The sequence below is a fragment of the Tamandua tetradactyla genome, chromosome 2 (assembly GCF_023851605.1).
Source record: "Tamandua tetradactyla isolate mTamTet1 chromosome 2, mTamTet1.pri, whole genome shotgun sequence".
Taxonomy (NCBI): domain Eukaryota; kingdom Metazoa; phylum Chordata; class Mammalia; order Pilosa; family Myrmecophagidae; genus Tamandua; species Tamandua tetradactyla.
The window spans coordinates 96,144,559-96,157,349 of record NC_135328.1 but is presented as its reverse complement, the minus strand read 5'-3'; the positions used below and the strand labels follow the sequence as shown (position 1 = coordinate 96,157,349).

General features: G+C 39.9%; 1 protein-coding gene across 5 annotated transcripts in view; it reads left to right on the top strand.

Annotated features, from left to right (window-relative positions):
- Nucleotides 1-12,791, top strand: part of SMARCA2 (SWI/SNF related BAF chromatin remodeling complex subunit ATPase 2) — a 182,550-nt gene that overhangs the window by 18,073 nt on the left and 151,686 nt on the right. For all 5 annotated transcript variants that reach the window (XM_077148315.1, XM_077148318.1, XM_077148317.1 and 2 more), the window contains 2 exons: nucleotides 3,591-4,022; nucleotides 11,292-11,556. In XM_077148315.1, coding sequence (XP_077004430.1) covers nucleotides 3,591-4,022; nucleotides 11,292-11,556 — 697 coding nt within the window. The remainder of the gene's footprint in view (nucleotides 1-3,590; nucleotides 4,023-11,291; nucleotides 11,557-12,791) is intronic.

Here is a 12,791-nt window from a genome sequence, read left to right as displayed (position 1 = left end):
CCCTTCTTCAACTTAAGAATGATGTCTGATTTATCTTTGGCTCTTTAACACTTGGCACAATGTCTAGTACACAACTGGATAGAGTCTAGTCAGTTAGGTAGAAGAGTGATTCTCTTCATTCGAAAGTCAGTGATCTTGAAATATATTTTAATTTTAATGTAATCTCAGTAAGTGGTAATTACTTTGAAATGTAGGGGACTGCATTAAATGGCATCAGAATGAACATATGTACTATTTTCCTTTAATAATAAATTTCACTTACTATTTAAAAGCATATTTTTGAATAAAGCAGTATTAATACATCATATTAATGTATGTCTTATTCTATATAATGTCAGTCTTATTCTATATAATGTTTTTTAAAAAATTAGACTGTGTAAATAGCATGGGTCTTTAAAAGCTCCATTGTGTGAATCCATTTGTAAACACAGGTAAAGAGAGGTGTAGTGTTGATCGGGAGGCTGCCAGTTTTTACTATCCAGCAAACTATTAGATTATTTTGGAGTATTAGTTGAGAAGCAAAACCATTTCCTTTAGTAAATACTGAATCGTGTACCTTATCCCAATAATAACATTGTTTATTTTTTGTCCATTGGATGGAAAAAGCCTTCAAAACGGTATATAATATTTAATGTTTGTGTGTATGTGTGTGAAGAGAATATTCACATAAAATTGGCACTTATATGTTCAAGAGTTTTAAAAGGAGAGAGGTTGTTGCTTCTCTCTGAGGCAAGGTGAAACTAGGAAGATGGGTCCTTGAAGACTAGGGAAGGAAACTGCCACTTTTTAACTACTTTTTAAATGAGCAGATCAAACAAGATTTTAAAAAGAGCAGATCATGCTGCTGTCCTACAGACAAATATCTATTCACTCTAAGGCAATTTCCTCACTCTGTGTTCTCAGCTAAAGATAATTACTAAAATATGTTATGTTGTTTCATCATTTAGATTCTGTCTTTCCTCTAGTTTTATGGAATGCTAGTCATGTAGAAAAAAATCTGTCTTTTCAGCTGAGACACTGTCACATTCTTAATGTCATACTGTGACAGAATGATTCTTTTAACATGCCCTATAAATTCTGGGAAATAATTTTTTCCACCCCCAGTTTCTACTTATCAGATTTGAGGTAAAATTTCGTTATATTGATTAATCCTGGGAAATGATTTTTATCCTATTCTTGGTTTCTTTTTTTATCGAATGTGAGGCACAATTTCTTTCATATTGATTTTCAGGCGACCGAGTTTTCTTTTCAGAGCCTGAATTATATGCTTACTGTAACTGTCTCACCTTCGTAACTGTACATTGCCCATAGTTCATAGTTTAAAAGTGATTTGGTAAGCAGTGTTACGCAGTTGAGTATAGACTACATCGTTTGTCATGTTACTTTGTATAGATCCTATAGGATTAAAATATTTGGTCCCTTGTGTAATAGGCATCCTATGACTTATCATGGGTGAGCTGGAACTAAGGATCTTAGGGAAGATGCAGGGCTGGCCGGGAAGGTGTCAGGAGGTGCTTTCACAGGGTCCAAACCACTATTTGGCATGAGCGTTACAATTGCAGGATGAATATAAGCCCAATTAAGAAGGAAGAATGTTAAGGAAGATGTTAAGTGAACACTATTGACATTATCTAAATGTTTATTGTTATAAATAACATGCCGAGATGTAAATTTCTGCTCTTCTTGCAGGCTGATTTCAAGGGGATTTGCTTGGCTAACTTATCTGACCAACTAGACCCTAATGATCGCCAGGTTTTTGTGCTCCTTAAGGAGCAGGGATTTGGGGATTGAGAGTTCGCAGCCCTTCCATTTCTCTTCCGGGCAGATTTCTTTGAATGAAATTCTGCTTCTCACCAATTGATAGACCAAAACTTATGTTTGGCTTCGGGGATCATGCTAAATTTGTTTCCCTCTCCAAATGGCAATTTGAGCTAAAAGAAACTGTATCCTTTAGTTTCTCTAGACCTGTGAGTGTTGAAGGGAATCCTTCCTGGGGTAGTTGGCAGGTATTCTTGGGCCTCTGTGATTCAGCATAAATGCACAGAGCTGTTTCAACTCAAACTTGACCTCAGTCCAAACACAGACAGGATGTCTAAACACCGGTGATGACTGTGTTAATTGCGGCACCTATTAAAGGGAAAAGACCTCTTAATGAATACATCTTACGTGTGTTGTAGGACTCCTTCGAGCTGATTTATCAGCACTTGTTTGAATTCGGTGCAACATTTTTGATCGCTGAAGGCCACTGTGTCCTCTCCCTCATCTTGGGTCTCCCTCCAACAGCACTTAGTCGTATGTTCTTCTAGGAATCCTTTGGCCAGGCTATACAGAGCATCTCCTGAAATAAGTTCCTTAAGATTTTTGTGTATTTTGATTTTTTTTTCCCGAAGAGAAGTGTTCTGTGACTTCCCATTTAAATCTCTTAAACCCAAACAGATGACTTTCAGCTTTATGGTATATCGTAAATAGTTCTGGATGATTTTTGACTTTCAGGTCTTTAACTTATTTTTATATAAACAAATTTGTATTAGATCTTGGAAAGGACACACATTACAGTCAGACAGACCTTGGTTTGAGTCTCGGAAGCTGCTCATCTTTAATTGTGTGACCTTGGGTAGCTCGCTTACTGAGGCTCAGTTTCCTTGTTTTCAAAACTGAAGTAACTGTACAAATCTTCTGAGATTGTTGTGAGGATTGAAGAAACCATGCATGCCCCACTCACATCCCCTTAGGTCCCCCTTATACTAGCATGTAGGCTTCTGGTACCTTCCTTACCACACAGGGCAAGGTCCTTGGAGACTAATTCTCCCCAGAGCCTCACCCCACATCTTACCCTTCCACATAGGATTGCTCTCCCATCTCCCACGACTACAGGAGTTGGCTTAATAATGCACCCCTTAGTGACTATCTTTCCTTTGTCACACAGCTGCCAGTGTCCTTTCCTCTTCCAAATAAATTAGCTGTACCAGTGTTCTTCTCATGCTCTGCCTCTCGAGGAACTCAACTGAGATAGTATGTCGTGTCTTGCCCAGTACCTGCAATAGTATAGGCCCTTAATAAATGTGAATTATTCATAAAATGCATGATAATAAACCAAATAATATTTGGTATCTCAGCAAGAGACTCTTCATGCCCCATTGCGGTATATTAGATTCCTTCAGGTTTTTTTTCCTCCAGATCGCAGGGACTTTAAATGTAAAGTACTATCCTCCATTTCTTTCTTTTAGGGGGAAAATCATCACTCGCCATTTTCCTTCTAGGTCACAGGTAGCTGTGACCACTCAGTCCAAACTGAGATGTGCTATACATGTAAAATACTGGGTTTTGAAGATTTACCTTGGAAAATAAAATATCTCATTAATGATTTTTAAGTGTTGGAAGGATAATATTTGAGATATATTGAGTCAATAAAATAGACTATCAAGATTAATTTTACCTGTTTGTCTTTTGTTAATGTGGCTATTAGAAAACTACAAATTACATACATTATTAGACAGTGCCGTCCTAGAATGTTATCAGAGTATTCAGGAATGCCTCTCTCTCAAGGTCGTTGGGGGCAGCCTGTGATCTCCTTTTCTGTGTTATTTTAGGTTACATGTCTCCGCACCCATCTCCGCTGGGAGCCCCCGAGCACGTCTCCAGCCCCATGTCTGGAGGAGGCCCCACACCTCCCCAGATGCCGCCGAGCCAGCCAGGGCCCCTCATCCCCAGTGATCCGCAGGCTATGAGCCAGCCCAGCAGAGGACCCTCGCCTTTCAGTCCTGTCCAGCTGCATCAGCTTCGAGCTCAGATTTTAGCGTACAAAATGCTGGCCCGGGGCCAGCCCCTCCCCGAAACACTGCAGCTGGCGGTCCAGGGGAAAAGGACGTTGCCCGGCATGCAGCAGCAGCAGCAGCAGCAGCAGCCGCCGCCACAGCCGCAGCCACAGCCGCAACCACAGCCACAGCAACAGCCGCAGCCACAGCCCCAGGCACAGCAGCCGCAGCAGCAGCCAGCCCTTGTTAACTACAACAGACTATCCGGTAGGTTCATATGCAGCCAAATGACTAATGTGAGGGTCCAGCTTGGATAAGAAAGACTGCTCCCTCCAGGGAAGTTCAGGGTTGGTGTAAGCCCAGGGCTGACCCAGCCTTTTGTTGCACCTCGCTCTCTTTTCTACATCAGTTGCTCCACTTAGATGCCCAAGATTCTAGGTCTCCTCTCACTGCAAGCTCTGGACCAAGGAACAAAGCACTAACACCTACAAGTTTGCATTCTCTTTCAAAAAGTTCAGGGTTTCTCAGAAGCCCATCCCCAGGTCTCAGGTTAAGAACCCCTGCATCCTTCACAAAATAGAGCCTTTTGTGAAGGCTCTATTAGCTATTTTGTGTTTGTTAATTTATTGACTTATGCCCCTTTTGTTACAAAAAGCATTTAGAGAGGCTTACAAGAAACGTACCAGCAGTAAAATAATTATGAAGTAGGAAATCAGAAGTGTGAGGGAATATATAAAAAGAAGTCATTGAAGTCCAGGAATGTGGGGGCCACAGAGTTGTCACAGGTACTGTCCTTCAAAGACAACTTGAGTTTTCTAGAAGAACCAAAAAGAGCCAGGGTCAGGCACCACATCTCGCCATCAGGAAGGAAGCTGCTTACCAGTTTCACAGAGGACGGTGAGCCCTTTCTAGCATGAGAGTATGAGAATATAATACAGATTTCCCAGGTGGCGTCATATTTTTTTTAATTACTGTTATTATTATTACTATTATTGAAGTACTGCATGATAGAGACATGAATAGCATTTGTTCCTAATAAATAAAGTAACAGATTCCACCTGGCCTTTATCTTATAGTGCCCTAGGATGAATTCTGAGACTTTGCTGTCATGCAGGGGTGGAGATAATACAGTGCTATGGTGTGGTCTTCTCATGCTCAGGCTTGATCCCAGTGATAGAAATCTGACGTCCCAGGAGCTGTACAGTGATCTTCCATGAATCTCATTTTCTCTAGGAAAGCTTCATTAAGAACTGGATAAGCAGAGAGTTTCCGGTTCTCCTCTTAGGAGAACTTTGGATTCCAGGGAATGGGATGCTTCCTTGACCCTGACACCATTTCCTATGAATGAGCCTTACTCATTTGAGCAGCCTTGACCTGCTCAGCTTTGCAGACAGTCAGTTTGGGATATTGGTACATTTTCTAGTATTTGGCACATTTCCTGGAATTTGGCACTTAGCCAATGGGAGAGAATTCAGCTAACTTTTTTTTTTTTTTAACATTTAACCTTTTGATTTTCTTTTTCTGGTAGAAGAAGCTCCAAGAATTGTCCTCCCTTACAGATAAACTCATGTGTTAATAGCAAAAAGTAGCCTTGAGAATGTGTTTTTTAAGACCAAGAGTGCATCATTTCATCCCTAGATTGCTGTGTGGCTACCGTGCAGCTATTTGGTAGGTAGAGGGTTGTATAGAGCCAAGCAGCTGAGACCGAAAAGGTCAGACCACACCGAAAATGGCAATTTGAACACTCACCATACTTAGAGGTTTTAAAACTGCAAAACCCAGGTCTTGGAGGTACAGCCAGGTATAAGAAGAAAAAATATATACATGTATGTGCATGGCTTATACTTACCAAGTGCCCGCTAGCTTACCTCAGGTCCAATCTCAGTCATAAGTGCCTTGCCCGTGTCACACATCTAGTGTGCAACTGGAGAGCTGGGATTCAGACCCCAGCCGTCTGACTTGGGAGCACGTGTCCTTAACCACTTCCCCGTACTCGCTCCTTCACAACAGAGAGGCACATGAACATATAGACAGGGAAAGAAGCTGTCACAAAGTGTGTGTACTAAAGCTCACACATTTTACTCCTGTGTGCCAAGTGGAGGAGTGTCTCAGCTCCTTCCTCAGAGCCATTTTACTCTTACTCTAGACACAGTCCTAACAACTCTGATGACCTTTACATCCCACATCTTGGCGTGGAAGGGGTATTAACTAGAAGGATTTTTGTAGCAACCAGAGAGCTGACACCTTGACAGGGAAGGAAGTCCTGAGCCTCCCTAAAGGTAGCAGTCAGGGGTCTTATTAAAGTTTGTTCTGGGGTATCACCTTAACACAGACCTTCATGTCAGTGGCATTTGTAAAAATAACACAGACCCAACAGGAAAAAATTCAAATGTATTAAGAAGGCAGGAAGCAGAATGATTCATCTGAGAAACCTTTTAATCTAAAGTTCAAATAATGAGAGGGAATGAAGTTGTAAAATTTAAAGGGTGAAGTTTCAGTTATCTGAATACTTATCCATAATTAAAATTCCATGTCCTAATAAATACCATCCTGAGTGCATTTTCTGGATCATTTCCAGAAGAGAGGGCACCTTTTTTTAAAAAAAAAAAAAAAAAAACCTAGCTCCAGTTCCTAGGTCTTCCCTCATCAGTCCCCTGCCATTACAGGGAATTCATTTTATTACCCACCGCTCATGTCTTTTGTATTTCCAGCAGTTGGGTTCATTAGAAAATGAAAATATTGGGGCAGGTAGGACTTTATTGGAGAGTAGAAAAGAAGGCTATGGATGGAGAAGGAAAGAAAATATCTCCTTCAAAGAGCATGAACCCATTCTTGCTACTGCAGAAGACATTCTGTCTGGCAGCATTGCTGAACTTGTCCCCAAATTTCAGATTTCATTAGGGAGATGGATAACTTGACAAAGACTTTTTTGGGGGATTGATATTTAGGACAATTTAAAGTGAAGCAAGATTACTTTTTATAGTTACCACAACACACTATTTATTCACTGCTTATCTACCTCTTGCCCCATGGAAAAAAAAAAAAGTATGATTGCTTACAAACACCCCTACTGATATGTTAGAAAAAAATAAATTTAAGTGCATGAACTTATGGAGAGGTAGCGGCATTTCCGTTTTTCTTTTTTCCCATTTTCTAATGTTATTCATGTGTGAAGAGAGACTTTTTGGTTGGGGTGGTCTGCCTCAAACCTTCTCCAAAGTTATAATTCACCAAAAGCGACACCGTCACATCCACTACCAGAGAATTACGGTTTTACTTGAGAAATTGCACACCAAACAAAATAACTCTTCAGCACGGTGGTTTCCCCCGCAGAGTGTCAGCCTCTCTTATAATGGACTGTGTCCTTGTCTGCTCTAGGTTTCACTCAAATCTAGCCCATCATTTTTCTTTTCAGTGTGATTCACTTTTCCTTTTAAAGATTACAGCAAAAGGGGAAAAAAATGGAACCTGAAAAATAATTCTTTTTGTTTTGGAGTGGGGAGCTGATGGTAGAAAATAAAAGTTTTATTGCTCTTTTTTTGTTGTTTTTAGTGATTCCCTCCCACTTCCCTCTTGTTTTTGGTTATCTACAATTTTTTGGTATGTTCAATTTACAAATACCTCATTACGTTTATTTTTTTCAGCCTGTAGAAAACACTTAAATTCTTATTTAACACATAGAACTGTTATTTGCATAAATAGCTCTGTGTGCCAGTGACAAAATAGGAGCAATGAATGCACAGAAATTCCATGCATGTAAAATGTATATATTTCAATGTTTGTTTCCTTATTTCTTAAATTCAGGCATAGGGATGCATCCAATAACCCCCTACCCCACCAACCACCCATGGGCTCACCTCAGGATTGTATTTCCATCTTAACCCCTAAGGTGAGAACTGATGATAAAGCAGAAGACATTTTGTACCTCTGAGAATTAAACTAAGATTGTTTATGGTTGAGAGGGAGTAGGAGATAAGCTAAAGGATGTGATTTGTCTTCCACTTGAGGGTATCAGGACAAGGTCTTCTCATTTAGCAGGCCAGCAGGCCTGGTGTAGAGCAGATGAGTTCTGTTGATAGAGAGGACCTAGGAACAGTCAGGCAAATGAACCCAGTAAGCTGCCTGAGGGACAGGCGTGCAAGCTAATGAACAGGTAGTTATTTTCTGGGCATGTCTAATCTCAGCAAGCTGTGTTCAGTTCTTTAGCCTCTGTAAATAAAGGTTTTTATACAGTCTGTAGGAGGGAGGAGAAAATAGACCCACGCAGTAAATGAACTTGTGTTATTTAGTTAGGAAATGGAGTTTGCTTGTAAGCAACTCTTAACAGCAGATTAGCGAGAAGCGCATGGCAAGCCAAATTATCCAAGCATCTGTGTTGAGAAGTCTTATTAAACTATAGAAACATTTTTTTTTTAATTTTTGTCTGTAGAAGCATTTTGAAGTTTTCTATAGGGAAAAAAAAGTTACCAAACATATATATATGGCACCAAATTTTCTTTTAAAAAGAAGGCTTTTCCATGGACTTTTTCGTAAAGCTGAGTAATTAAATTAGACTTCTCTATCTCTGTGTCCTTGATGGCAATAAAAAGGACAAGACCCCAGGGGTGAGTGCACACACAATGTCTCATTGAATCTTGCCCATCATCCTATGAGGTGGATACTGTTATTATCCCCATTCTACAGATGAGTAAAACTGAGGCACAGAGGAATTAAGCAACGTGTTCCTACTCACAGCAACTTATCAGTGATGGAGCTGAGTTGAAATTTATCTTACCTTGTGGAAGTATACAGGTTGTTTTAAATGGGCCTGTTTTGTTTTCAGCAGTTATAGCACTTTTTTTTTTTTTTTTTTTTTTTTAAGGAAAGACAGAGAGAAGGAAGGAAGGATAGAAGGAAGGAAGGAAGGAAGAAAGGGAAACATCTTTAAACATTTTCTTGTTTTATTGTATTCTGTTTCTCCGTTTTTGTTACATGGGCTGGGGCCGGGAATCGAACCGAGGTCCTCCGGCATAGCAGGCAAGCACTTTGCCCGCTGAGCCACCGTGGCCCGCCCTATAGCACTTTTACATTGGGGATTTGAATAGATTAGTCCATGTTTGGGTTTCTCTCTGCTTCTCAATGTTAAAGGTGAATCAATCAGATAAGAATTTCCTTATATTTAGAGAACAAGACTGGCCATATATGTATCAAATAGATTTCGGAATCATGGAATAAAAATGTCTTAATTGTAATCCAGTGATTACTTGCTCTGGTTACTTTCCTTTGGTCAAATGCCATTTAAAAAATAGTGACTTGAAGACACCTCAAAGAGCTTTCATAGGCTTTCTACATAGATCTTTACAAGGAGTAATGCTAAAGAAGTGAGTGCGCACAATAAGTGAAATGTGAACACATCTATTGTACATTAACTATTCATACTGTTTGAACTTTGAAAGGAGGAAAAATACTTTGAGAACTATATTTAAAGTAATTATTATGATATCTTACTAGAAAGACACATTTTTAAAAAAATTAAAGGTGGTAGTTTTTACAGAACCTAAATATATTACATTCATAATTCAGTATGCTTATAGCAAGACTTCAAATATATTTAATTCTACCAGTTTCTTGAACTTAAGGAGAATCATAGAATCCCAGAGATTTGAAAAAAGTGTTAGAAATCTCAGTCTCCTCTCTTTTGGCTGGATCATACAAAACCTAAAACAACTCAAATGAAAGGTTACCCTGTTTAAAGAAATTATTCTAAAACCTCCCTCCATAACTCACTCCTATGCTTAACAATCCTGAAATTTAACGTTTAAAGGTGGGCTTCTCTTATATATGGATGAAAAGAACTCTCAACAGAAAATGTTATGAAAAGCTATGCATTATGTAAAGGACTTCCCATTCAGAAAAAAATTAGAAACTACTTTAGATTAAAAAAAAAACCTCTTTGTTATGATAGTACATCTGCAATACCTACAATAAAAAATAAAAAGAAATACATTTTTCCCCAAGAATTTTTTCATTACCTGCTAGAACCAGGGCTACAATTAACTCAAAAAGAAATTTTATCTAGCCCTTCCAGATTTTGGAAGGTCTGGTAGTTTTCCCTTATTCCAGAGGGAGAGGGAATAAAGAACACATCACACACACACACCACACACACACACACACACAGACACACACACACACACACGCACTGTAGTTTCCTAAGCAGTTTGTTCTGATTTTTCCCATTTCTCCTGTCAAAATGTTTACTTATAGCTATCCTTGCATTGCCATTTAAACCCATTTCTAAATTGTGCTTGCTGGAAATTAAATACATGTGTCCAATTTTTCATAATGTATGTCTTTGTATGGTTAATTATTAAGTTGCTCTGAAGTAGTTAGACTATTTTTTTTTTTTTAACATGGGCAGACACCGGGAATCAAACCCGGGTCTCTGGCATGGCAGGCAAGAACTCTGCCACTGAGCCACCGTGGCCCACCCTATTATTTTTGCTACCACTTAATAACTTTAATTTTTCTGAGAAAGGATATAGAAAACACTTGGAAAGAATACCTATTAGTAGTTTTAGCATCTACTTAGTGAGATCCCTTTTTTTTTTTCATTTTACTAACTTGACTCATCTGGTAGAATCATTAACATTTTTATTTATAATTTTCAGTAAGTAAAAATTTACCTTCACTTTATATGAAGCGTTTCTTGGTTTTGGTCCCTGCTTGGAAATTAATGTAAACTCTTGAAATTTAATGTGGTAAATTATTTTAAATTAAGTACGTTTTGATAAGCTTGATGATTGCATATTGCTTTATTCAGATAACATGAGAAAAGTGTTCTTATAACTATTAATAATTGCTAATTTTTATTAGGTGAAATGAGCAGATTTTTTTTTCTACACTGAATGTTTTTAGAAATATTTTCTACTATATAGTAAATATTCTTAAGTTCCCGAGACTCACTCAATAACCTGAAAGATGTTTTATAGTTTGTTCAGGAAAAACGCGTACTCTTTTTAGTTCAAATCATTGGACAAAGTCTGGACAAGCTCTTTGCCATGTGTGTAAAGCAGTAGTTCTAATAGCAGGGCTGTTCCACCTCGGGATGGAAATATGCCTCTCTGAAGGGATCAGGGTGCAGTGGATAAAATGTGATTTCAGGACTATACCCAAATTGCATCTGATGATTATGTGACTCCCTTCCTTTTTTGGAATTCTGATTACACTTGTAATTCTTTTTTAAAATCCACTATAGCACTAGATTAAAAGCTGGCAGTCCTTTCGTAACCAATTTATTACTTAAGAGTCATTTCTTGGACCACTTTCGCCAGTGTACATTAGTGAATACCATTTCCCTATGGGGAAAGATGCCAGGTTCTTTTTCTTTCCTTTTTTCTCTTCCCTCCTTCCCCCCTTCTTTCTTTTTCTTTTTACCTTTTCTTTCCCCTTCCCCTCCTTTCTTCCCCTCCTCTCTCCCACTTAGATGTTTAAGACAGTCAGTTGTCCCCACTCTTGGCTCTGGGAGCAACTGCCCATGTCTCTCTTGTCCGGCAGGCCCGGTGTCCGAGCTGAGCGGCCCGAGCACCCCGCAGAAGCTGCCGGTGCCCGCGCCCAGCGGCCGGCCGTCACCAGCGCCCCCCGCAGCAGCCGCAGCTGCGCAGCCACCCGCCGCCGCCGTGCCCGGACCCTCGGTGCCGCAGCCGGCGCCGGGGCAGCCTTCGCCCATCCTTCAACTGCAACAGAAGCACAGCCGCATCAGCCCCATTCAGAAGCCCCAGGGACTGGACCCCGTGGAGATCCTGCAGGAAAGGGAATACAGGTAAACGCACCCCCACCACACACACACACACCCCGACCGAGGGGCAGCTCCGCTTGTGTTCTAGCAGGAACCCTAAATCCTGGGTGAGTGTGTGGACAGGGTGAAACTCAGGTTACTGAGAATGACTTTCAGGACAAAGTCCTAAAGAAATTTGCTGTGGAGGGGCCTTACCTTTGGCTCTGGGTTGGAAGGACTATGCTTTTCACCCAACTTCAGCCAGAACAGTTTCATCTGCCCCTGTGACGTGCCAGGCGTTGGGCTAGGCCCTGGGGATATACAGATCAGAGGCCCAGGCTGCGGGAGTTCACGTGGCTCCAAAAAAGTGGGCGTCTCACCCTTAAGAGTATGCAATGAGAAGACTGGACACTGAGAGTGATGTGTTGGCCTAAAGTTAATGTTACAACCTGTGACACTCAAGCATGCTTTGGTTGCTTGTTATTTAGTCTTTGTTTTAATTCATGCATTTTCTGACCATGGCCTGGTCCAGCTTTATGTAAGTGTCTTTATATGGGGTTTACAGTTAAAATCATACTAAGAAAACTTAATTTCTTCCTGATTTGGCACAGTTATCTGAATCAGGGGTCAGCAAACTTTTTCTGGAAAGGGCCAGATACTACATATGTTAGGCTTTGTGGGCCGTGAGGCTTCAACTCTGTCCTTGTGCTGTAAAAGTAGCCGTAGACAATAATGGACTGGCCATGTTCTTATAAAACTTTATTTATAAAAACAGGCTGCAGGTGGGACTTGACTTCAGGCAGTAATATACAGAGCCCTGATATAAGTGGTTAATATTGAATACAAAAAGGAGTACAGCATTGAGTCAAGATAAAACAAAGCTTAGGGCATGCTGTCTGAAAGACTAACATATTCTTCCAGAAAGGCAATATAGCTAGTGAACGCTGCCACTGACTGGCTGGCTGTGTTACCTTAGTCAAGATATACCTCCTTTCTGTGACTCAGTTTCCTCATATGTTAAAAGAGTCTTAGTATTGTCTCTTATAGGGTTGTTGTGAAGATGAAATGAACACAATACCTGATATGTAGTATTTGATAAATAGTTGTGATCATTATTGTTTCCCAAATATTACTCAATTTAAAAGAAAATCCAAGTTTAAAAATTATAGAGAATGTTAGTAAACAATGCCTGGACTCCCTTTTAAAACATTATTTTATTTTATTTAAAGGCACATAACTTGTTTGTTACAAGATTAAAATACTGAGCTACCAGGTTTGAG